Source organism: Phocoena sinus, chromosome 7, assembly GCF_008692025.1.
Source record: "Phocoena sinus isolate mPhoSin1 chromosome 7, mPhoSin1.pri, whole genome shotgun sequence".
Classification (NCBI taxonomy): domain Eukaryota; kingdom Metazoa; phylum Chordata; class Mammalia; order Artiodactyla; family Phocoenidae; genus Phocoena; species Phocoena sinus.
Window position 1 is genome coordinate 104134368 of NC_045769.1, and position 27376 is coordinate 104161743.

The window sequence follows — 27376 nt, forward strand, 5'->3', positions numbered from 1 at the left end:
ACGGGGCCGAGAGGCTCCCTGCTGTCCAGGCCGGCCGTTCATTTACCCCACAAAGCTCCTGACCTAGTCTACTGAAGGCTTAAGTCCATGAATCCTCTGAAAACCTACACAAAAATTCTGTGTATCTACACTTTCCTGGGAAGAGGGTCCACAGATTTTAGGACTCGAAAGCCTCTGAGTCACCAGTCCAGACCCACAGATCCGAGCTGGAAGCACAGAGCCCTGATCCCATGCGTGGGCTGGGGCAGCTCAGCAAGACCCAAGACAAAGCCCCCGCGGGTCACCCAGGCTGTACCTTCAGGGTCTACCTCCCCTCAACATAAGAAGCTCAGGGGGTAACACTTCGGTCCCTAGCATTTAACAGTTCTAGCCTGTGGTGATAAATTTGAGTAGCGACGTGCAGTCACTGTGACAGCAGCACAAGCATGGTCAGGATTCAGAGTGCCAGGAATCACATCAGAAGCTGCAAACAACACACACCTCCTGCTATCTATGTTAATATAAAGAACGGCCGCTGATCTTCACAATGTTTCTTCCAGGCGGGCAGCCATGGCCTTCACTCAGGGAATGGGGCAGACCAATGACAGAGGCAGAGGCACCATCGCAGGAAGAAAATGCGCAGGGGGTACACTCCCCCTCCCCCCCCGCCCCTCCCACATGACACACACACACACTCGCTCTCACACTACAGACACAGACAGAAGTAACAGGCCTTCCAAATTAGCTTTCCAGACAGCTGAGATCATGAGCCTTCGGTCCAAAGGCATCTATCACAGCAACCGTAAATCATATTAACCATCTCAAACATAAAGTTTTTTGCATGGAGGTAAATTTGAAATTTGTTTCGGTTTTTAAACAATTCAAAACTAATGAGAAAAATTCTTTAAAAACTTACCTTCTAACGGCGACAGACTTGGAGGTACAGTTGCTTGTTATGATGGGTATTAGCCTAGGGATGTGTGTGTGCTGCGGAAGAGAACAAAAAACAGAGGCGAACACTTGAAAATGCAGAGCTAAGACAACCACTTCCTTACTAACCTACCTAAAGCACCTGCATATTCAGATTAGAATTTCACTGAGTTTAAAAAGGAGAAAGACTTTCATTGGATATTGCCAAAGGGCATGACAGAATTTACAGAGCCAAAGCAGGCAACGTGATGACAAGTCAGTCAGTCTAAAATCAAAACAAATCACTGGTATGCAGTCTAAATTACCTGAGCAGTAGAGATCTGAATAAGTAAAAAGCAGTCAGCAGGCCAATATAGTTTCATACTATTTCAACAGAAATGTCTGATAACGGCTTTTGGTTTAATACCTCAAGTAGGCAGTGCAAACAGTAAGAACTACAAATAATATGAAGTAAGCAACCCACAGTAATCACGAATATTCTGGATAGATTTCAGTCAACATCAAGACCCAGTTTCAAGGGTTGCCTCTGGGGAAAAGGGACTTGACAGTGGGGAGAAGGTGATGCGCAGAACTTATTAAGCCTTTGTGAACTATTAGGTTTTACTGAAAATCTGCACGTAAATTACTTGGCTAATTACTTGGATTTAAGTAAATGAGTGTTTTGAAAACTTAACTGAAGATAACATTTTGTTTCTGGGCTTATGTACAATTATTTAAATAAAATGTCAGGCGAATAACAAAACCACAAGCACAAATACCTAAAATGGAACAGCTGGGGAGAGAAGAACAGAAGTGATACCTGGACACATAAAGAACAGAGTATAAACTCAGAAGCAGACACCCATGTTCAAATGTTTAAAACCAATGACGGTGGATGAGCAACACCTCAGTAACTATACATCACACCCACAGTTCACACCAGGGAACGTAAAAGGCTCGTGTGCGATAGTTACGTGGGGTAAAAAGGCCAATGTTGTAAGTACGGTATTATTCCACGTACATAATCACTCAAATGGAAAATGTCTCTGATAACTGCTTATCAACCAGCAATATTTACCACTTGCTTAGTCTATGTACGGCCCCAAAACATACTCACCCGAATGATTAACCTAACAGCTACAACACCAGAGGTGGCCATAATTTTGGCACTGTTCGGAATTAAATTAAAGATCGTTGGCATAATGGCTTCAGCTCCATGGTCAAACTTGTTCCCCAGCACTGATGACAGATGCCTATAACCAGAAATGAACACTGAACTGAAGTCATAGTTCTTTCCAACAGTGTAGCACATAACCCTCTTAACATTTTAGAGCCTTCATGTAAAGTTATCTAAGGATAAAGGACAAAGGTCTAAGTTAAAAATACTCTACAAATACTTCCAATGTGCATATAGAGGACTTCGCAAATAGCCACTAGCCCAAGAGTTTGCTCTTTTTTTCAAATAAATAAATCACTTCCAACTAATTATTCTTAAAATAGCAAAAAACAAGTTAGTCATATACTAATAAAACACAAATATGAAAAAGCTCTTTCACCCCCTTTTTTTTCTTTATTTTTAACATACAACATTCACACTTCAGTGTCTGAGGTCAAAATTTTAAACAGCGGCAAAGCCACCTTACTATTGCTGCTGCTCTGATATTCTAACATATTTTCTAAGACAGAAGTTTTAGATACTGATACAGGTTTAACGTGAGGATAAAAAAAATTTCCCTGCAGTACATGCCTTTAACCTTATAGCTACAGTACTCTTCTAGAAACAAACATTCTAATAACCATGCTATCACCTGCCAGCAAAATCAGTGAAAAGGCTGAGGAAAAAAGTTTACAAAATTTCATTTTTTCATATTATTAATAACTGCTTCAAGTTTAAAACAGAGGCTTCAGAGCTAAGTCACTGAATAAAATTTAAAATCTGTCAGACTTAACATAACTGGTCAGGAACTATTGTAAACGTGTCAACAGAAGCGTAACTGGAATGGGTCTTGGAGACCAGTTGAAAGTTCCGTGAAAGAGACCCAGTGGGCGTATTCAATGAACCATCTCTGAAGCACCGTCATGAGGCTATTTTATGATGTGAGAACCGGGAGCATTGCAATCCTTACCCCAAGGTGATACAAGCCTCCCGCACTACCTGAGAGCGCAGATCCTTAGCCGATAGTTTAAAGGCTCCGTCCAGAAGACGCAAATGTTGGAAGAAGTGATCATACTCAGCAGCACCAGCCAAAAGTAAAGATCTAATCTTTTTTAGCTAAGGGGATGGAGAGAACGAAGAGACAGACAAAACAATCCTTAGAACAGAATATACAAAACAACAGAAGCCATCAAATATTAGAGATCAATATCAAAGTTAAATGATACAGAGTTTTCCAAAAAGAATTCAGCCAACTAAATAGCTGCTGATATATCTAGGTATCATAAATAAGAACTAGTAATTTTGAAAATTAGTGTCTGTGATAAATGGATTACAATTCTTCTGTAAAGCGTACTTTTTAATGGGAGACAGTTTAGTGACTCACACATGCTGTGATGCTAAGGATAGAGTAACTAAACCCTCACTGTAGCCTGTAAAAGCTCCTTCCCTGAGCTCACCTTCCCCCGCACCCCACTCCAACCGCCATTCACTCAGTGAATCATAGGAAGAAGCGCCGCTACAGCGTTTGCACAGTACACGCCGCTGTGTCTTTACTAAAGGGCCAGCGTGCATCCAAAACACACACACAGCAGTGTTCCCAGCCCTCTTCCTGTCAGACAACCAACGCATGATCGCTCTCCTCAGAAAAGACACGCCTTCACGTAATGCCCCTGCACTTTAATGTTCGGCCCACTTCTTTTCATTAATCCACTTTTTTTTTTTTTTCTTTGCGGTACGCGGGCCTCTCACTGCTGTGGCCTCTCCCGTTGCGGAGCACAGGCTCCGGACGCGCAGGCTCAGCAGCCATGGCTCACGGGCCCAGCCACTCCGCAGCATGCGGGATCTTCCCGGACTGGGGCACGAACCCGTGTCCCCTGCGTCGGCAGGCGGACTCTCAACCACTGCGCCACCAGGGAAGCCCCATTAATCCACTTTTAAAAACAGAGGGAGCAGAAGTGCTGTGAAGAAAGCAAGGGATAGAGAGACACACACTGAAAACGTCACTAAAAAGCCGCTTTCCTCGCCAATGGTCACAGAGCTACATCTTTACTGAGGTCGTAGGAGCGGCGGTCGTACCACAGGTAGGTCTCTGCTAAAAGTACAGGATACAAAAAAAGATAGAAGCTGGCATGTTTGAAGAACAGCAGTGAAGTAATCTACTAAAAAGGCGACGTGTAAATATGGAAGCTTATATTTAAAATATTTACTACTTAAAATTCATCAGAGGTGCACCCCAGTTTCATAACAAAGTATTCAGACCGTGTAAATATCGAATGCAAATGTAATCACACAGTCAGTGGCTTACAGCGGTTACTCTTTGCTCCCAATCATGCTTGTCATCAGATAATATTTCCCTAATCTTGTTTATGGACTCCTCAAGGTCTCGGCTGGAGTAAATCTGTAAGCAAAATTAATTTACAATCAACAGGAGAAAATTTACAGAATAAACAAAGATTATTCCTTAATTACCTGAAGTCAAGCGCACTTAGTAAGCCCAGTAAAAGAAATTATTTCATTTTTCAGAAGGGCCTTCAAGATAACATCTAGTCAAGCTTGTCTTAGATTGAGCTTCTTTCCTGCTCTGAATGCATACTGACTAGATCCGATGCCCACGTATGGATAACCTTGCCTCAAATATGGCTTTACTATAAGTTAACAGATAATTTCATGCACAAAAGAGGAAAAAGCCCACTGGGGAACCGGCAGTGATGCACAAGTCACTGATTACTCTTAGCGTTTTTCGTAACACCACATGATACAGGCAGACCTCGGAGACACTGCCGGGTCGCTTCCAGACCCCTGCCATAAAGTGAACACCGCAATGAAGCAAGTCACACGAATTCTTTTGGTCTCCTAGGCTGTAGTCTATTAACTGTGCAATAGCATGATGTCTTAAAAAAAAAGGTGTGCATACCTTAATTTAAAAATACTTTCTTGCTAAAAGATGCTAACCATCCTCTGAGTCTTCAGTGAACCGTAATCTTTTTGCTGATGGAGGGTTTGAAATATTGTGAGAGTTACCAAAATGTGACACAGAGACACGAGGTGAGCAACTGCCGCTGGAAAAAGGGCACCAACAGACGTGCTCGACGCAGGGTGGCCACAGACCTTCAGTCTGTAAAACTGCAGTATCCGTGAAGCACAACAAAGCGAAGCGCAATACAGCAAGTATGTCTGTCCTTGCAACTTTAAATACTTCCAGGTCTGCTCTCTCATTTATCCTCACATATTACTCATAAGACAGTGCGGGGGGGCGGGGAAGAAACCAGAAACAACCAAGAGTGAGGCATGCCGGGAAGGTCAAGGACGTAAGGATGGTCCTGAGCCTAAAACACCTGTTACCCGCTTTATGCACACACACGGCAACGAAGCAGCAGGTGACAAGGGATTCACACAGGCATTAAGCGCTGTAGGAATCCAGAGCACAGACACCTGATGGAGCACAAGCCCTGATCAATGAGAGTGCTGAGGCACAAAGCAGTCTGAGAAGTGTGGCTGTACCCCAGCTTCTGTCCATCAACTCTGCCACATCTGTTAGGTGGTACTTAAGGGGAGCATCGAGATGGAATAAACTAAGATTTTATGAAACCATTTTTTGTAGTTTTCAGACACCCAAATCCTTCAACTTTACAGACTTTTCTTTCTGAGGAAAATCCCTACATAAGCATGCTTCTTTGTTCTCTCTTCTAACCTAATCCCTCATTTCCCCCTCTTTTAGGTGACCTGACCCACACACTCACTGCAGGAGCAAGCTACTTCTCTTAGTTCTTACTGAAAGGTCATCCTGGTCCGTGACTTTTGCTCTTCTTTTCCTGGTCTGCAACCTCAGATCTCCTGTGGGCTTGACAGTCAGAATTACCCTACCTGGTAAGAAACTCCGCGTGTCGCACACTTGAAAAGTGAAACTTGAAGCATAAGCCCATCCTTGTTTTTAACCAAACGAAACATCCTCACTCACCTGGACTACAGGCACATCATCAAATGCTTTAATAAAGTCCTCTTCATCAACAGCACCAGCTCCCTCTTTTGCAGCTATAAAAAAGATCAATTTTTAAAACGTAAACAATGTGTATCGGAGGAGTCTGAATATGCAAAATCAAAATTATATTTTGGAAAATTTGTAACTATTTTTTAAGTCTTAAGTTTAGAGTTTTTGTGGCATTGACAAGCATTATAGACTTTCAATATTAAGATAAAGTATAGTAATTTTACAGTGTAACATATGTTAGCTTAAAACCATTTAAAGACACTACTTGCTTAAGGAGGGCCAGTCTAGCCGTTAAAGGATTTAGATGGTTTACACTGTATTAATGTATAAGTCTTTTCAAAGATTCCAAATAAACATATAATAGAAATTTTAATTCTTCAGGGAATAAAGGAAATTATGTCATTGTTAGGAATCTAGTAATTTTGTGAAACTTTCAAATAAGTTCTAAAGAATTTAACAGTTTCATCTCAACTTCATATTGGTCTCCAGACATTATTTCGAAAGAAAAAAGGAAAAAAACACTTTCATTTCCTTTAACTCATGATAACTGTCAATTTTTCATGTACATGTCAGTTGCAAGTTGACCCCACGAAGTTGCTGTAAGATACTCTGTTACTTAAAAGTTGTTATAATTGCTATCATTTGGGAGAAAGCTTTTTCTGTTTGCTAACATGAGCGTCACTTCGCATATGAAAATCATGTGACATTTTATCAGATGTTTTTTCTTCATAATAAAGGTTTCCAAATGGTTATCTACAGTCATCCCTGTAACCCTCATTAATGATTTATATTGATTAGTCCAAGTGCTTTTCTAGAGCTTCTTACCAGACAAGTTATCTGGAGTTTGAGGTGCTCATGGACCACCTAGACAGAAAGGGCTTTAAAGACAACTCGTTACAGTGGTAAATACGTGTCATCACTCTTGATGACTATTACTCTGCATTCACAAGCAAACTACACACAGACAACAGTAACACACTGTGAGTGGTGCTCTGTGTCTGCTTTAGGTTAGGACTGCGTCCCACCGAGCAGATGGGTGCTGAGCTGAGCGCTCCTCTGTGTGAGGCCTGGCACCACATACCGAAGAGGACTCGTGGGCCAAGCACAGTCCCTGGGCCCGAGGCATCTGACGGGGAGCCAACAGGGAAACTCACGACTATGGCGTTAGACGAAACGGAAAAGGACAGGATCAGGTCTGAGGGGAAGACAGGGTTGGTACCTCTGCACAATCTACGCAGGTCGGGTTTGTGCAAGGGGAACGGTGAGGGAAGGGAAGGAAAAGAAGTGGTCTGACGACACAGAAAATTTCTAAGCCTCGTCCATGGAATGGATGCTACTCAAAAACGGATCAAGAAAACACATTAGGAAGATTGTTCAGGACTTCCCTGGTGGCGCAGCGGTTAAGAATCCGCCTGCCAATGCAGGAGACACAGGCCCGAGCCCTGGTCCGGGAAGATCCCACATGCCGTGGAGCAACGAAGCCCGTGCACCACAACTACTGACCCTGCGCTCTAGAGCCCACGAGCCACAACTACTGAGCCCGCACACCTAGAGCCCGTGCTGCGCATCAAGAGAAGCCACTGCAATCAGAAGCCCGTGCACCGCAATGAAGAGTAACCCCCGCTCGCCGCAACTAGAGAAAGCGCGTGCGCAGCGACGAAGACCCAACGCAGACAAAAATTAATTTTTTTTAAAAAAAAAAGTACTGATACATGCTCCAACAGAGATGAACCTCAAAAACATTATGCCAAGGGAAAGGAGCCAGACACAGGAGACTGCATATTGGATGCCTCCATTTCTATGAAATTTCTAGATAGCTAAATGCCTAAAGACAAAACATGGGCTGGGGAAGGAAGGAACAGGGAGGAACTGTTTAAAGGGGATAGGGTCTTCTTTTGAGGGATGAAACTGTGTTGTAACCAGGCAGAGGTGGTGGTCGCTCAACACTGTGAAGATAATAAATGCCACTGAATTGTTACCTTTAAAATGGTTGATTTCATGTTTTATGAATTTAAGCTCTTTAACAACAAAAAAAAAAATTTTTAAGGAACCAAAAAGTAAAGGATTAGAAAGAACTAGGAAGAGCAACACAAACGTAAGAAACGAGCCCAGCTCTTCCCTCTGCCGCCAGCACAGCTCCCGCTGTGCAGAGAGACGCTGTGCAGAGGCTACGAGGGCGCTGAGCCGCTGAGTCAGGACACGCCGCCCGGGGCTGCTGCAGAGAGCAAGAAAGGCCAGCAGGAGGAGGTGGCGTCCTAACGCGGGTCCTCACTTGGGCTTTACCTCGGCTCAGCTGGCTGAGCCAAGAGCCCACTGCTGACAGTAAGCGCGGTTCTAAGAGCAGCAGCTATGTGATTTTTTTGGAGGTAAAAAATTTACACAACTATAGTAAATCAACTATACTTCAATAGCATTTTTTTTTAAAGTAGGTAATTTGCATGTAAATTTAAAATGTGACAGCCAAATGAAACCTGTCTATAACAAGGACTCAAAACTGCCTAAACTGGGGGATGGGATAGCAGGGGGATTAGGGAAGAAATCCTTATAAATCAATGTTCAAAGCCTCAGGGAGCTAATCCTTACCATTCACTAATTCGGCATCCCTACAGGAACAAAATACATTTTAAAGACATAAGGTACAATCTGACTTCTGGACAGTCTCAGTCTTTTTATTGTTTGTTTTCAATTTTATTTATTTATTTTTGGCTGTGTTGGGTCTTTGCTGCTGCGCGCTGGCTTTCTCTAGTTGCGGTGAGCAGGGGCTACTCTTTGTTATGGTGCACGGGCCTCTCATGGCGGTGGCTTCTCTTGTTGCGGAGCACGGGCTCTAGGCGTGCAGGCTCAGTAGTTGTGGCTCGTGGGCTTCAGCGGTTATGGTTCGTGGACTCTAGAGCGCAGGCTCAGCAGTTGTGGCGCACGGGCTTAGCTGCTCCGTGGCATGTGGGATCTTCCCGGACCAGGGCTCGAACCCGTGTCCCCTGCACTGGCAGGCGGATTCTTAACCACTGCGCCACCAGGGAAGCCCGGACAGTCTCGTCTTGATACACAGCAACTGGCTGAAAGTCCCCCTGGTAGCGTCAGGCATGGCTGGAGCCCGAGGCCATCAGGGTACCACGCGCTCTGCTCTGTATTGGGTTCACACGCCCAGAGGCTCCGCCTCAGCAAATGTGGCAACACAGCAGCTCAGACTTACAGCCTACCAGCTTATCAGCATCCACAGCAGAGAACTAATTTAATTCAAGAAGAGCCAGTGGAAGTGTACTGCCAACAGGATTACTTCACCTCTTAAGGACGCACAAGGCAAGTATCACGCACGTCTGGTTTTAAACGTCGGCAGAGCGGACCCCGCGGTACCACACTGGGCTCGGTCCTACCTGAAGACTTGGATCCAAGAGTGGATGAGCCGAGCCTGCGGGCAGTCCCCATTCCAACGTTTCTGCGGGAGCTTGCTGGAGCTTTGGATGACGTAGAGCTGGCAGAAGAAGGCCTATTACCATCCACAGAATCCTCATCATCAAAATTTTTATCTGAAGAATAAGCACAGACATCGTTTTTTGTTTTCATTTTTAAGTACTTTTTCACCTGAACTGAAAACAGCAACTAGTCTTAGAGATGAATGGTTTGCCGACTCTTTTGGAATCTGAGGTGCCCATCCAGGTCTAGAAAAAAGCCTTAGCTGAGTCCAGAATGCAGCTACAAACATCCTGTTTGCTTTCACACATCTGGAATGCTCTCCACCCCAATTCTGGAAAACCATAAAACTCATAAAACTACCACCTAGGAGCAGTTACTTTAACAATTTGACATAATTCTGACCACTCTCTCATGCATTTTTTTAATAGTTAACATGAAACTATATTTCATTTTTGGATACTGTGTATTTAAAATATGTCCATTTTACCACATGATGAAACATTCTTCATAAACACCATTTTCACGGTTCCATGGTACTTTGCAACTGGAAAATGGCACAAATGAAAAATACTTTCATTGTTAGACATTTAGGGTGATTCTAATAACTTACCATTAGAAATAATATTGCAACAGATACCTTTCTACTTGCATCTTTGTTTGAACTTCTAATAATTTTAAGAAAAAAAAAATTCCTGGAAGAAGGATTACTTGGTCAAAGAGTATAATAAAGTTTTTGATGGGTACAGCCAACCTTATTTTCAGAAACCTCATATAAATACATACTTTTCCTGGAAATTCAAAGAAGGGCCTATCTTGCCACACCCTTGCCAATGCTGAATATAAAAAAAAAAAAGCAAGCCTCTTCTTTACTGTTGCATTCCTCTCATAGTGAAGTTGAGCATTTTTTCCTAAGTTCATTAACTTCTAAATGTTCTAAACAGCAGGAAATCCAACCAATATTCCTCAAGTTGTATTTAAAATTTAAAAAAAAGAAAACCATCTTTGGGCTTATAAAAATGAACATACCTATGAACAGCATTTTGATGGCACAAATATTAAAGCTCTCACGATACACTATACAGAGCACGTGTGGGTCATTCAGGAGGCTAAACAAAGAACTTAGGAGTCATTAAAAACAAAAAAAGAAAACTGACGTCCACAGCCGGCAATATTCATGATTTCTGAAAACGGGCATTAGATTTTTACCAGAAAGTCTGAAGTAAATAATTGCTGACCAAAAAACAGATACAAATAACCTGTTTTTCTTGCTCTAGTCGCTTCTCAGCTGAACTATCAACAGCCAAGTCTTGCATCTACTCAGGACCCTAACGTTCCTTACACCTCACCAACAATCCCCTTCAAATCACAGGGCTTCTTTTATTCAACAGTCAGGGAGGGAGGAACCACATCCTCACAAATGCAGATCCCTGTGCAAACAGCTTCCCCCCACACGCCTTTACATTCTCCATCGCCTGGGCAAGCTGTGCTGTAATCCACACAGCAAGGTCTTGCTGATTCAGGCGTTCAGTGGTCTATTAGCACAGACTTCCCACGTGGATTCAGAAGTGATTCTTACACTGCAGAGCACACTGACAAGGCCGCTGCAAGAGTAAAACCTGGTCTGAAGTACAGGACGAGGTCACCCACTGGGCACTGACAGGAGCCCCGAGAGCATGTGGACAGCTGTCGTGACGCGGCCACGCTGCGGGGCTGTGTCATTACTCCACTGAGAACAGTGACAGCCCCGGGCTGTGGGGAAGGTTAATAGTGAGTGGGGGACACGACCACGACTATGCTTCACTCAAAAACGCATGTAAATTGTGTTTAGCTTTGTCTTTCTAACACAGGCAGGCATGCCATGTAGAAATGCGTCGTTATTGAGAATTATTTTCAATGGGCCGATTTCACTGGAATTCCTGGAATTTCCACTTGCAGCAATGATGCATTAGCAAGGACCTAACCTCTTAAGAGAAACCAGACAGAATATGTAAAACAACTACTTTCAGACAGGACAACAGGCAGTACAGAGCTGAGATGCCTCAGAGAAGGGAAACAAACAAGGTGAGCTCTACAATCACCCCAAGTTCCTCCCTGGAGACAATTCCCAGGCCACCCAGGCCAGGGAGCCTGACAGCCTTGCTAAGTGGAGAAAATGAAGACCAGACTCCAGGGGGGCCAGGCAGCTGGGAGAGGCAGGGCCGAGTGCTGGAAAAGAGAGAGCCACACTGAAAGAGAGCTCTAGGCATGCCTTAAGTTCTGGGCCACGCCGTGTAAGTGAGATGCCCTAAGGGAGGGCAAAAAATGGCCAGGAGACTGTAAACTGAACAACCCCCAAAGTCCACACAAAGTAGGAAGATGCTCGAGCACCAGAGCTGGGGTGCTCTCGGTGACTCACTGGAGGCATTCAGTAGAGACCCCAGAGAGAGCAAGCCTAGTAGTGGGGCCAGGTCTCAAGGACAGTAGACAGATCTGCAAGTAACTCCATTGCTTTGCCAAACAAAGCATGACACTCTTTAAAGGACTATAACAAAACGCAGACGCTCAACAACGTAACAGTCACAACACACAACATCTAAACAAAAGTTCATAAACAGATGAGAAGCAGGGAAATGCGGCTCATAATCAGGAGAGAAAAACGTCAAAAAATAGGGACCCACTAGGAAATGACAGAGATGATGGAACCTGCAGACAGGAACACTAAAACTGCTACACCTGTGTTCAAGGAGTAAAGGAACTCACAGGCACAATGAGAGAAAAGGAAGGTGTTTTAAAAGGACCAAATGGAACTTCTAGAAATTAAAAAACCACAGTAGCTGAAATGAAAATATCGTTGAAATGGGATTCAAAGCAGATTAGACACTGCAAAAGAAGGGGAAAATGAGAGAATTTAAACACACAGCAATAAAATTTAACCCAAATTAAGCACAGAGACAAAAAAAAGAAAAGCCTGAAGAAGAAAAGAAATAAGAGGAATAGTCTCAGAGATCTGTAGGATGATATCCAGCAGTCTGGCACACGTGAAATTGCACTGCCAGCAGAAGCCAGAGGGAAAGAGACACATTAGATACTGAGGAACAAAATGACAACAGCTTTCATCAGAAACCACGTGTGCCAGAAGACAGCGGAATGACATCTCGAAAATGGTGAAAGGAGTATTAACCTAGAATTCTACATCCAGCAAAAATACCTTCTAAGAACAGAGGCTGAATTAAAACTTATTCAGACAAACAAAACCAGAATTTATCACCAGCAGACCAGCACTCCAGGGAATGCTGAAGATCTTCAGGCAAAAGGAAAATGGTAACAAATGGAAACTTGGAATTACATTAAGAAATGAAGATCACTGGTGAAAGTAAATATGTGGATAAATATAAGACTTTCTTCTCGTATTTTAACTACTGTAAAAGATAACTGATTATTTAAGGCAGAAATAAAATACTCAACATTTGGTCTCCATTCTTTTTATAGTCTCATGTTACAAGGAGGATAACCTCACGGCCAGAGAAAGCATCTATGTCGGCATGTGGATATCCAGGCGGTTAGGATATATGTTGCTGTAAGGGATGCCACACAGAAAACTGGGCAAGTATGAAGAGAATGGAAGCGGTTCAGATTCGTCCTCAAAGAGCTTGTAGTTTTAAAAGTTAATCACAACTTGTCCACGTTCACTGCAGATGTAACATTACGTCCGCTGCACCGAGGACGCAGCTGCTTCATCACCAGCGTTGGCGTGGAAACGGCCCCCAAGGAAGGGAAGGGGGAAAGGCAGCCAGTGGGAGGTTTTTTAAAACTGAGCTCCAACAGTCCCAACTCAGCCTCTTTACTTCCCCTTTGGAAACAAATCTAACGGGCTTACTTATTGAATTTTCTAAACAGATTAGAAGCAACTAAATATAGAAATAGCGAGAAAGGGGGATGGAACACAGGAGTTAAGCACAGTGATGTGAATGAAAAGTGACAGTTGAAAGCCCGACAGCTAAACAGAAACTATAAAAAGCAAACATGCACACAGAAAACACCCTGAACTCACAAGGCTTAGAAGCCAGTGCAGGGGTCAGATCACGTGTCCCAACCTAAAAGCGCAGTACCGCGTGCCCATCACCACGACGCTGCACCAGCAAGATTACATGATTGTTCATGGGATTCATGTGCTAACAGAGAAAGTAATTCACGTTTTCTATCTGAGTTAGAAATTCAGGGGAACAGGAACGAGGGTGTAGTCATTTACCAGGTTAAATTTGCCCAGAGAGGTGTTTGGAGGATAAAAGTCAATTGAGCCTATTATCTGAAAACTAACACACCGTCTAAAAATAAGTTTGCCCTCTGGTTCCCAGCTTTTGGGACACCCAGAAATTAAAATCAAATCCAAAAGGGGGTTAGGCTCTCAGAAAGGTACCCAGTTTCAGTTAACTGGGGTTAAATTTCTCTTATGTAGAAGGTGCCGTTCCCGACCCGGACAAACGAGCTGTGTTTGCCACCGCACTCGGTCACAGAGGAGACACACTCGGGATCCAGTCCAGGGTGAGGGGTCTCGTGGTCTCTGGGTCTAATATGTTTCAGTATCTTTCAACTAAATCAATCCATACTGAACTCTACGAGTCACTTAAATTCCCATTTTCTTTAGGCTTTTCAGCTAAGCAGACATCTGTTAGAATACAGCCTCTTTTTCTAGAGCTTTAACTAAGGCAAACACATGTGTGAGAATGAATATTTTTAGCTATGCAAGCTTTTGCTATTACATCAACTTAAAACTTTTCACACATTAAGAAAACATCTGTTACACAGAAAACGTTCTTAGAGAAGGATCGGTTCTCCCTGAGCCCAAAGAAATAATTAATTCTATCTCCTGGCACCACTGCAAAGACTGTCAGAATCTGAGGGTCACTTCTCTCACGTGACAGCCTGGGGTAGAAACCTGGCATAAGCTCATTGGCGCCTTCCGTTCCTTTAATCTCTTAAAAATCACGCCAGTTCCATTCCCCCTTTTACAGCATTGGGACAAGACATTTAAAAATAACGCGTGAAACTTCTACAGTGTGACGCTAATTTTCATCCAACTCTCAATCACCCCACTCCTGGTAACCCAATTAGCAGGCAGCCATCGTGAAGTGAAAAACAGCAGTAAAACAGCATGCCCCAAAGAACTGTTGATACAATAGAGGTTTTAAAACACAGAAGAGAACCTTTTGAAAAAATTAAAAGTCCAGAGAGCACACACAGTCATTCGTGGACTTAGCAGCAAACCAGCCTAGTTCTCAAGGCTGAGTAAGTCTGTGAACTTGTGCTGAAGTCCTCAACTGTGGTCCAGATGCTGGACAGAGGCTGGCGAGTGGCCAGGGCCGGCACAGGCGGGGCGGGTAGAAGCAGTCCCTCCATCGGTCTGAACTGACCCACATTCTGAACCCCCTAAGGAAGGGCCGGCAGAGCCCCAGCAGCCTCAGGACTGAGCTGTAACCAGGCTGGATCCGGGATGATACAAAGCAACAAGCCACACACAGACTCTAGGTCAAAAGTCATCACACAGACCATCGCACAGCACTGTGACTAGAGGTTCAGGTCCAGGAGTGGCAGAAAAACATATCAGTCTAAAGACTGACTTCAAGTTTGGTGTTTAGAACTTGGAATTACAAGTTTTGGATCATATTGTCCGTTTAGAAAATGTATACACTCATCTATGAGGACGAAGAAAATGTCACAGAAACTAAGAGGAGGTGTCTGTCCCGTTGTCCATCTGCCAGGGAGGCCGGAACCTAAACCTCCAAGCTTTTCCTCTTTTTTCCCCTGAGGCAGGCTGTGACCCACGCAGGTCCAACGGGGAGAAAGTTCCTCGTTCGTTCTCTTTATAAAGACAACTAACTCCCTGTGTCAGGGTCACTTTGTGGAAGCTGATACCCCAACAGGCTTTCAGCTTCGCCCACTCCCTGTTACTGAAATTCTCCTCCAAGGGAATGAGAAATGTGGCAGCCTAGTAACTGGAGCATAATTAGCAATCCCAAGAGAAGGCTGCACGGAGACGCGATAATAAGCCCAAAGGCAGGCTGCTTTCCGTAAATATCCCCGAATATCTTGTCTTGATCTGTCACAGCTCTAAGCCATGGCTGACGGCCCCATACACCAAACACACTCCTGTGTAATCCTGAACACACCATCCTCTGCGAGCCTCCCTGGCTCTGTCCTGCTCTGGGCTGCACAGCCATACACGTCTTGCCTTTTACTCCGACTCCCCCTGTGATGAGCTGTGTGCAGATCTGTTCTGTCTCTCTGTCCCTGGAGCAGACACATTCTTCTGGAATCCCTAACACCTACCACAGAGCCTGGGCCAACACACAGTAGGGCAATCAGATACTTAACTCTGGCAGTCCGCAGGAAAGAAGTCAAAACTTGTGAATGGATGCAAACCATTCTTCACGTGTCTTTTTCAGAAGCTTTTACTGCTTTTAAAAATGTATAAGGCTTCATGAGATAATATAGTCAAACAAAGTCTGACAATATCTGAGGGAAAATGAAGAAAGTAAGGTAAATACAACCCTAAATGTTTTTTTAACCTTCCTGATGTCCTACCAGTCAGAAATCTTTATTCCTTTTTTCTGATAAAACATATACCTATTTAAAAATTACAAGTCAAAGCCCTCTTATATCAATCATAACCCCCCAAAATTAAACTGTTCACAACGATATATATGCATCTCCAGACTTCAATGCATGCATAAACCTACCATTATATACACACATATGCAACAAAAACTGTTTTGCCCACTACCAATATTTAGTAGATATTTTTTCTGTATCTGTCTAATCCATTTTGAAGACTACTATTACACTGCTCACATATGTAACACTTGATCAATCGCTTATAGATAGCTCGATTATTTCAAATCTTTCACCCTCATAACACCACTGCAGTCATGTGTTTAAAAGCAGCAACAGTGAATGCACACCTAGGTCTGCACATACCTGCGTGCCAGGCCGTGTTTGGGGCTGTGCCTATTCTCATCAAATGCTCCCGACCACCCTAAGAGGGAAGCACTATCATGACTCCACGTTAAAGGCGGAAAATCTTAACGCAGCCAGATACAAGTGCCTAGAGTCACACAGTTAATAACTAAGAGGGGGTGAAGCCCGGGTTCAAGTCTATGTGCGTCTGACTCAAGATGCTAGGATCCGAGTTGTGGTAACAAACAACCACCACACAAAAAGAGCAACTCGTGTAAACTGGCCACTGTGTGCGAAGCACGGTGCTCAGTACTTTCTGTGCATCATTCTATTTAATTCTTACAACACGTCTTTGCTTACTTAAGAAAAGTACTTAATTAAGATAATTTCTTAAACACGGAATCATCAGTGACTCTTATGGCTGCAGACAGAGAAATCCTCAACGAAGTATCAGCAAACCAAAGCTAGCAACATATAAAAAACCATCACCATGGCCAAGCAGGATTTATCCCAAGAATGGAATGTTGGTTTAATATATAAAACTTAATTTAATCATCATATTAATAAACCAAAAGACAAAAACACATGCTCTGTAGACGCAATAAAAGTATTTGACAATACTGGGGCGGGGGTGGGGAGAAGAAGCCTTTCATGCTAAAAACACCACAAACAGGGACTAGAAGGGAACTCCCGCAACCTGATGAAGACTAGCTACAAAACACAAAAAACACACTGTTAACATCTTATTTAATGGTGACAGACTAGATGTTTTCCCCCTAAAATGAGGAACAAGACAAGAAGCCTACTCTCACCACTTCTATTCAACACTGTACTAGAGGTTCTAGCCAGGACAATTAGCAAATAGGAAGAACTAAAATTATCTCTATTCACAGATGACACAATCTTGTATATAGAAAGTTCTAAGGAATTCACTAAAAAAACTATTAGCACTAATAAATGAGTTCAGAGAGGTCGCAGAATATTAAACCAAAATAGAAAAATCCATTGTATTTTTATACATCAGCAATGAACAATCCAAAAATGAAATTAAGAAAGCAATTAGCAAGAACATCAAGGAAAAAAAAATACTTAGGAGTAACTTTAACACAAGTTACGTTACAGCATGTTTGCTGAAAACTGCATAACATTATTGAGAGAAACTAAAGACGTAATAAATGGAAAGACAGCTCACGTTCATGGATCAGAAGACTTAAGAAAAGTTACTTTGCTCATTATCCAAACTGTATTTCTCGCCCATTTGTCCTCACCAGCTTTGACTTTTAACCAAAGTTGGACGGTGCCTAGAGAGGCATGAAGGTGCAAACCACACTGTCTGCAGCAGGTGGCTGGGTAAAAGGCTGTTTCTCTACAAAGTTCCTATACTCCTCTCCGTCAAAATATGGGGAGTGGGGTAAGTGTACCCCCCCCTCAAACCCAGTCAGTATGGACCAGCAGTGAAACCAAGAAGGACCCTGAGGGGCTTCTGGGCATGAAAGCCTTTTTGTCACCCGTTTCTTGTAGGCAAGACTCCAGCCTCCATGACCTCCTTCCCTGAGTTCCAAAGGGCAGATTAGAACAGCAATCCCACCCTTGAACTACTGCTAAACAACTCCTCATCAAATCCTCCCAGCTTGGGACACACAGTTTTGAGGGCAGGAGCCCACGGTGTCCCCCTCTGCCTGGCAAAGCAATAAAGCTATTCTTTTCTGCTTCACCCAGAACTCTGTCTCTGGGATTGGATTCGGCACCGGTGCACAGAGAAGCTGAGCTTTTGGCATCAGTACTAACTAGGACCAGTCCTACTTAACAGTGCTCAGTGACGAACACCCTTCAATATCCATATTCTGAAACAAAACTTCCTCTGCCCTGTGTACAAAATTAAGAAATGCTTTTTAAGCATTTCAGAGCACAAGGCGTAGAAAAACTTTAACCTGGCGGGAAACACTGGCACATTTCACAGAACAAAACCGGACATGGCGCGACGGGAGCAACGAGGGTGCTGAGAGTGTGTTACGGCTGCAGTCACCCACTGTCCATCACAAAAAAGCAGAGCTGAAGCACGGGCAAGCTCAACGCCGAGGATGAGTTTCCACCCCCTCGGCCATGCGCGTGTCCACCCGACGCCCGCAGAGCAGATGAGCCAGCAGAGAGGGTGGGGGCCAAATGGGACAAGAGGAAATTCAGTTCAGGCTTACTCATCCCCTAAGAAGGGAGCAAAAAGGGGAAGCAACTGGGGCAGACACAATCAGAAGCTGGAGAGGGAAAGGAGAGGTGAGGGGACCCAGAGCAAAGCTGCGCTGACACCGGCACCGCCAGGGACAACTGATGAGCCCTCCCCGCGCAGGTCAGGGCGCGCTTCTTCCTCGGCGTCGGATGGAGAACGTGCTGGCCGCTGCTCTACAGCTAGCAGCTCAGGAGAGACGCGGCAGAGCCCGCGGCCAGCCTCGTGGGGGAGGAACGCACAGCAGGTGCTGGGCGGTGAGCCTGTCCCCCCGCGGGGCCACGGCCACCGGCCTGCACCTCCATCAAGACCAACCTCGAGGGCTTCCCTGGTGGCGCAGTGGTTGAGAGTCCGCCTGCCGATGCAGGGGACACGGGTTCGTGCCCCGGTCTGGGAGGATCCCACATGCCGCGGAGCGGCTGGGCCCGTGAGCCATGGCCGCTGGGCCTGCGCGTCCGGAGCCTGTCCTCCGCAACGGGAGAGGCCACAACAGTGAGAGGCCCGCGTAACGCATAAAAAAAAAAAAAAAAAAAAAAGACCAACCTCGAGGCTGAAAAAGGGGTTTAAAAACGGAGTCCGCCTTCTGCCTATGCAACGTGTATCTCTCTAAATAAACCTGCTTCCACTTTATTTAATTAAAGTAAAATAAAAAGAGGTTTAACAGAATGGAAATTGGCTCCTGTTTCCCTGTCTGTGAAAAAAGAGTGATACTGCCCACCAACAGGGATCATCTGAAGGCAGCCCTCCTCCACTGCCAGCTCCGACAGACCTGGGGGACGCCCCCCTGTGACCACAGCCCTGCCTCGGGGCTGGGCGGGACCCAGAGGCTCTGCCCCACCTGCCACCTAAGTCATGGCAGAGCCTGTCTTTCTGCAGGATTGGGGCCAGGTGGAGGGCAGCCTAGCACTGCTGCAGCCCAAAGAAGGGAGGCCCCAGCCTAAGAGGGAAGCGGGAAGCCAGCAGAAGAAGGCAGAGCAGAAGTCGGGGTAGAGCGGAGGCCAACGCTGCGTCTGTGTGCCTGGGGACAAAACAAGACCCCTCGGTTACCCAAGCCAATTGATCCCCCTTTCTACTTATATACCTGGAGTGGAGGTGTACCATTTACAATCAAGGGGCTCTCTGTACCACTTGAAGGGGGTGTCACACAGATTAGAAAGAATATACGCAAAGGTAGGAAAACTCCAACTGCTCAACAAACAGCAGCTGTTACACTCTGTCACTGTGTGATGCCCTGAGTACAAAAAAGCAACCTTTCAAAAATATGTGGATTGGGGCTTCCCTGGTGGCGCGGTGGTTGGGAGTCCGCCAGCTGATGCAGGGGACACGGGTTCGTGCCCCGGTCCAGGAAGATCCCACATGCCGCAGAGCGGCTGGGCCCGTGAGCCATGGCCGCTGAGCCTGCGCGTCCAGAGCCTGTGCTCCGCAACAGGAGAGGCCACAGCAGTGAGAGGCCCACGTACCGCAAAAAAAAAAAAAAATGTGGATGGAGCTGAAGAATTAGGAATAGAATTCTTTTTTCTTTAACTGAAGAACAGTTGATCTACAATGTTGAGTTAATTTCTCCTGTACAGCAGTGATTCAGTTATACATATACATTCTTCTTTTTAAATATTCTACCCCATTGTGGTTTTATCAAAGGATACTGAATATAGTTCCCAGTGCTACACAGTAGGATCTTGTTGGTTTTTTGTCTTTTTATAAATTTATTTATTTATTTATTTTTGGCTGCATTGGGTCTTCGTTGTGGTGCAGGGGCTTCTCATTGTGGTGGCTTCTCTTGTTACAGAGCACAGACTCTAGGTGCACGGGCTTCAGTAGTTGCCACACACGGGCTCAGTAGTCGTGGCTCGTGGGCTCTAAAGTGCAGGCTCAGTAGTTGTGGCACGGGGGCTCAGTAGTTGTGGCTCGTGGGCTCTAGAGCGCAGGCTCAGTAGTTGTGGCGCACGGGCTTAGTTGCTCCACGGCATGTGGGATCCTCCCGGACCAGGGCTTGAACCCGTGCCCCCTGCATTGGCAGGTGGATTCTTAACCACTGTGCCACCAGGGAAGTCCAGACCTTGTTGTTTATCCATCCTATATATAACAGTTTGTGTCTGCTAATCCCAAACTTCCAACCCATCCCTCCCCCACCTCCCTCCCCATTGGCAACCAGCAGTCTGTTCTCTATGTCTGTGAGTCTGTTCCTGTTTCATAGAAAAGTTCATTTGTGTCATATTTTAGAGGAACAGAATTCTTTTAATGCTCTTATAAAAGGCATAGAACTAATTCAGGTTATATAGTAAAAGAAATGTAGGAACATTTTTGAGAAACAGAAGAATGCCTCAAACTCCCTTCTGTAGAGCTGGTTCCAAAATGGAAGGAAGGATCCACCTGCCCCCTTGTCAAGAACCCTTGGGATGGTCTCAATGACAATTTTCTCAGGGTCACAGGAAAGAAATGTGTCATTTATAAGGTAAAGGGGAAAAAAAGCTAAATTAGGAATCTGCTTCCACCAAGTGGCACCAACTTTTAAATTCTCTCTAAACCCTCCACAGACTGCCTGTGACTTGGAAGTTCAAGTCCAAGGCACAGGGTCACCTGAAAGGTGATGTGGTCTCAGAATACCCACTTTGTTGCTTCTGTAACAAAACTGGATGGATGCCCAGAGGCAGTGGACTTGTCCCCTTGGGGGCGGGAGCGGGGATTACTGGAGAGGACACCTCCTCAGAATACTAAGAGCACACCACGTGCAGCTTCCTTCCTTCGTCTCTTCTGCATTCATTTACCAAGGACACCTCTGTGCCCAGTACTCTGCTGGGAGGTGGGATGCAGACAGGAAGGCGTGGCTCTCATCCTGGAGTTCACGGTCCAGAGTGGGAAACAGACACACACAACCCGCAGCAGTTATGACTCATCGTGACGCTTTGCTCAAGGCACGCACAGGATATGCCAAGTGGGTACAGAAGAGGGGCACATAGAACAGGGCTGAATCAGCCAGAAAGGATTCCCTGTGCACCACCCCCCCTGCCCCGACCCTCTGACATGACTCACTCCATCACTTGTGTCCGATACCGGAGGACTTCATGTGAACTGGGACCATGAAATGCTTCAAATGGGTGCACAGCCTACACGCTTCAGGAACACAGTAGACCATCACGCTGAGTGAACACACGGTGAGAGAGCACACATTCCAAAGACACCTCCCGGACAGACGGAGGAGGGGCAAGGGAAAGGGGACAAACTAGCCAGCGGCCCTCTGCACACAGACGGGTCCAGGAGCCCCACCGTTCTGGGACTATCCCCATCTTGGGCGCTGGGGAGCAGAGGACACAGTCGCCAAGTCGTGCCCAGTGGTTTGAGTTACTAAAGTTGGCATCTCCTGACCAGTGTGAAGGCCCAACTAAAACTAACCCTGTTAATACGATGCCTTCCCCAAAGAAAAGAACCCACGGCAACACAGCAATCATCAGGTACAGAAGATCAACCTTGAAGAAGAGTATCTCCCAACACACCTCAGAAAGACTATAAACTCATCCTTGGAACCAACCGAAAGGGAGGGATGCAAAGAGATGGCTACTTTATTATCCTGAGTAACTCAGGGGGTGAAGTAGGGAAGACGGGGATGGACCAGCCTTCCTGCCGGAAGAGCTGGCCACGGAGCTCGGGGAAGACTTGAACTGTCCCCGTATTAACATGGTCTGGTGAGCAACCACGAACTCCCAGCCAGACGGAAAACGTGGCTTTCCATTCTGCCAAGAATCGTCATTCCCAGACATAGGTGTGTTAGTGCCTTAAAATCTGGACAGGTCCAGGGCGAGAGAAATGCAGGAGGAGCCTGCCCCAGGGGTGCCTCTCCCTCTCACGCTCCTACTGTCCGCGAGGGTCACAGAGCGGGGACCTGGGACCGTCCTCCACGAGCCACCCAAACCCAGGTCACTCGGCCAGAGGAGGAGAGGGCACAGGGGGCTTAAATCAGCAGTCATCTGTGTGATTCTCTCTCTCTTCCAGATGCCACAGGTGCTCTGGGGCAGAAGACAGTTCCTCACACAACTTGGAATCCCCCCTGCTTCAGCCCCTGCACAGAGCCCCGTAGAAAGTTTAAGTCAGTTCACTACTGACTCTTGTATTCTCTGGCCATGAATGTTTAGCTACCTTCAGGCTTCTCTCCTAGGAAACAAGATTATCAAAGGGATTACCAAGGGATTACACTAAATCCCATGAAACAGATCAGTCAAGCTCAGGACAGCTCAAAAAGAGATTCTAAGAAAGAATTAACCATTGTAATGAACAAACATTCACAGTCTTGTGAATTTTAAGAATCTGGCGATCCTTCCAAGTAAACATCCCTGAGTAACTGCAGCAAGAGTTTGGGTCTGTTTCATCTTCTCCAGCTATTACTGGGCCGTGTTTCTCTAGTGCAATTTTCATTCAATCTGAACAATTCCAGTCTTACCATCTGAAAAGTTAAAAGTCACATTTCAGTTGATGCTGTTCCATGGTGTTAAGAAGAATAGGGCCTTTGGATAACTGTAACACACACAGGCTAAAAACCGATTTGCTACCGCTAAGGCCTTAGTATCTTTTACTGAGCTTACTCTCTTAGCTACTTGGGAGTTCACAATGCCATGATTATTTTTTTTTTCTTTTTTTTTAATTTTATTTATTTATTTTTGGCTGTGTTGGGTCTTTGTTTCTGTTTGTGGGCTTTCTCTAGTTGCAGCGAGCGGGGGCCACTCTTCATCGCGGTGTGGGCCTCTCACTGTTGCGGCCTCTCTTGTTGTGGAGGACAAGCTCCAGACGTGCAGGCTCAGTAGTTGTGGCTCACGGGCCTAGTTGCTCCATGGCACGTGGGATCTTCCCAGACCAGGGCTCGAACCCGTGTCCCCTGCATTGGCAGGCAGATTCTCAACCATTGTGCCACCAGGGAAGCCCGCCATGATTATTTACATAATTACAAAGCAAACATTAATAAAGCAAGAATCACTTGTTTGAAAATTTCAAAGTAGTTTGCTTTCTAAAATTCTTTTAATCTCGTCTGGGCCCATTAACTGTTAATGGCACTCAGATTTGTTGCTGTTATTTGTCTAGAGAATCATCCAGACTGAGTCCCTGCCGGCTAAGGGCTTCTAAGACAGACATTCTGATGCCTGGCCAGGTGTAGAGGCCACCCAGCTGCAGGCTAAAAACAGGAAGCAAGCAAAGGAAAGCTCAGGGCAATATCAACACCACGGGAGGCTGTGAGCCTGTGTATTTTAAGGGGAGAAAGTACAAGTAAGTACAGTTATACTACATAAGGTGCAGGATATCCTCAGAGAGGCTTCTGGTAAATTGTAAGCCTACTGCTGAAATTACTTGTCTGATAACTGTCCTTCACACTGATCATGTGCTTATTTCCTGGCCCTAAGAATAGGGCACGTGAGCACACAGACCACGCGGCTGCCACCAGGGCCAGCTCACCGTTACCCTGAGCCCCGCAGCCCTCCCCAGCTCCCAAGCCAATTCCCACCTGACAGCTTCCCAGTTACGCCAAAGGAGACCGCCATGTGAGGGTGCTTACGAGAGCAGACACCCTCGCTCCCCTCTGGCCACCGGTCAAAAGTCAGCCTCGCAGGCACCTCTGGGCAGACGGGGGGACCCCATCACAGCCCCTCAGCCCGGCTCAAAAATGTGCTCTGATAGCAGACTGCCTTCCAGTAGCTAATGGGCTCCTCCCAGCAGTGGGAGGGAAGAAAGCAGAGAGACGAAAAAGGACCCTGGTGGGGAAGAGGGAAGAAAAACAGAGGAGAGGAAAGGAATGAGGAGAGAATGGCAGGAGAGAACAGACCCTCTTTCTGAAGTTCTAATGCACGAGCAAAGCGTTGCTCTCCTTGAAGAAATTCACAAAAGGACCACAGGCTGGCGGCTGCCTGACTTTGACAACCACCTCCCTCCTTTGTCCCTCCTGTCCCATCCGGTGACTGCGGGAGGGTCTAGTCCCTTCCGGACACTCTGCCAGGCCCTGGGAAGACAGGAAGAACGAAAGGGCAGGCTCCCCTCCCGCCCCGCAGGCAACCTGCGCTATAAAGAGAGAGAATACATTTGCAAACGCAAGTATGACAGATAACCCGTGATAAGGGTGATGCAGCAGAAGACCAGAGCGTAGAGCAGCGGAGGAGGGAAAAGGCAGAGGGGGTCGTGAGAGACATTTTAGACGGGGTGGCTTCCACCAAAGACCCAAAGCTCACCATCATCACAGGGGCGAGGATCACTCAGGCATCTCTGTCACGAGCAGAGAATTCAAGAGCAGGACGGGGAGAAAGGGTAGCGGCAAAGTTCCAATGTACCGTGAACAGCGAAGCAAAAAAGGGTAGAGAGCGTGCTCTCGCAGGAAAGGGCCCTAGGGCGGGGCTGTCCTTCCTCTCTGGAAAGGGCACCACGGACTCAGGACCCTGTGGCTCCAGCCTCGTGGCCACCAGCACGTGCAGGCAGCTGTTAGGACCGCTGTCACAGCCGCCCTAGCTGTGGGTGTCTGAACGCAGAGAGCCACACTCAAACCCGATTCTCGTTTCTGTCCAAAGAAACCCAAGTAAACTAAAGACACCAAAACTGAACTTTAAGATAGAGAAGACGGCCTTTCAATTGTTTTCTTTTCCAATTTCATTTTTATAAAAATCAAATGTACACACTTACTCAGCCCTGAACCTGGCTATAAGAAGAACCCACGAAGCCCATCCTAACTACTCTACTATTTTTCCTGCTTTGCTCAATCAGTTCTCCCAATTCCAAAGGTCAGTGGTAGATCTGTTTTCGATGTCTGGGCATCCGGTGCACACAGGTGGTACAGTCACATGTGCAGTCAGGTGATGGGCTGAGCCTAGAAGCAGCCTCTGTGTGCATGCCCACCAGAGAGGACGGGCCAAGGAAAGCGTTCCGACCTCAGCGCTACACGCTTTCGTGCTGGATAAAGATCCTGGCATTTCTAGCACGGGGGTAAACCAGTTAGTGTGCGGTTCCACTGAGAAAAGATAACAATAACTGGAGTTCAATCCTCCCCATGTGACTGTAACCTTGGGAGGTGGCGTGTGGTGAAAAGTACACAGGTTTCATAGAGCTCTTGTCCAGACTTTGACATCCCTGGCGTTGTTTTAGTTTAGACAAGTTACTGGGCTCCCCTGAGCCTGTCCCTCATCTGCAGAGTGAGCATCATTCACATACCCGTTACCTGTGTACTCAGAAGGTCTTTAGGTGCCCACTCTGTGCCAGGCCCTGAACTGGATGCCAATAGTTCAGAGAAAAAAGTGCTTCCCACTCTCAGAGCTGACGGCCAGCAGCACGGGGAGGCTTCAGAGAGGAAATTCCTAGAGGTTACAGAGGCCCAGGGAAGGGACCCCGAGGCCTCCGCACCATGACGGTGGTGCCTGGAAGCTGAGCAGTTGCTGAGCTGGGTGACGAGGAGTGTGGACTCCAGTGGGGTCCGTGTGTACCAAGTCCCTGGGCTGAAGAAACCCAGGCAGCGATCAGGACTGACCCCAGGGCAGTACAGGCACACAGACGGCTGAACAGGCTGGTAATTATCAATAATAATAACCCCAATCATCTGCATGGTAATAAGTTAGAGTAGGGCACTTAAACTGGTACTTAAACTTCTCACAAAAGTACTCTAGGGCTTCCCTGGTGGCACAGTGGTTAAGAATCCACCTGCCAATGCAGGGGGCACGGGTTCGAGCCCTGGTCCAGGAAGATCCCACATGCCGCGGAGCAGGTAAGCCCGTGCACCACAAATACGGAAGCCCGCGCACCTAGAGCCCGCGCTCCCCAACAAGAGAAGCTACCGCGATGAGAAGCCCACGCACCGCAACAAGGAGCAGGCCTCGCTTACCGCAACTAGAGAAAGCCCACACGCAGCAACGAAGACCCAACACAGCCAAAAATAAAGAAAGAAAGAAAGAAAGAAAGGATTTTTTCAAGTGCTCCAAAATTACACGAAGATATTTATTTATTTATCTATTTTTGTGTTACGTGGGCCTCTCACTGTTGTGGCCTCTCCCGTTGCGGAGCACAGGCTCCGGACACGCAGGCTCAGCGGCCATGGCTCACGGGCCCAGCCGCTCCACGGCACGTGGGATCTTCCAGGACCGGGGCACGAACCCGTGTCCCCTGCGTCGGCAGGCAGACTCTCAACCACTGCGCCACCAGGGATGCCCGAAGATATTTATTTTAAGTGAACATATTTGGACTTACATTTTTACTATTTCACGGAAAGGGGGGAGTTTTAAGCAACTTTAACTGCTGTGGACAAAATCTGCATATTGATGACTGAAAACTAATTTTCTAGGAATCAGCAACTAATCTTTCAAAACCTTGGGTAATCTCTGAATGGCACAGTAACAAAAATTACAATGGATCCTTTCCCTGATTTAATCTTCTTTTCTCCTTTTGACCACAGGACTTATTTTACCTTTGAACTTGGCCAAAAGGGTATTGTGCTTAATTAATGTCAGAAACCAAATCCCACAAATATCAGATCTACATTTTGCATTCGTCTGGAAATGTCATTTTAATTATCACTGTACCAACCCTGACCCAATTCTTCCTGACAACCACTACACAGGAGCAAAAGCAAGTCAGCTGGAAAAATCCAGAGCCAACTTTGGGAGAGGGTCCCTACCAGAATGTCTTCTCATATTAAAGCCACTGCACCAAGAGCTAGCTGCCTCTTGTACAATAACCCTTCAAATCCTCTATCCCTGCTTTAATGACTTCATTCTCAAGAACCCAAGGGAGGCAAATAATCACACCTCTACGTAAGAAGAAAGAG

General features: G+C 46.0%; 1 protein-coding gene across 7 annotated transcripts in view; it reads right to left on the reverse strand.

Annotated features, from left to right (window-relative positions):
- CLASP1 (cytoplasmic linker associated protein 1) overlaps window positions 1-27376 on the reverse strand; it is a 272935-nt gene that overhangs the window by 112103 nt on the left and 133456 nt on the right. For all 7 annotated transcript variants that reach the window (XM_032638591.1, XM_032638585.1, XM_032638587.1 and 4 more), the window contains 6 exons: window positions 9407-9559; window positions 6003-6076; window positions 4350-4442; window positions 3015-3160; window positions 2006-2141; window positions 896-966 (listed from right to left, as the gene is read on the reverse strand). In XM_032638591.1, the coding sequence (XP_032494482.1) occupies window positions 896-966; window positions 2006-2141; window positions 3015-3160; window positions 4350-4442; window positions 6003-6076; window positions 9407-9559 (673 nt within the window). The remainder of the gene's footprint in view (window positions 1-895; window positions 967-2005; window positions 2142-3014; window positions 3161-4349; window positions 4443-6002; window positions 6077-9406; window positions 9560-27376) is intronic.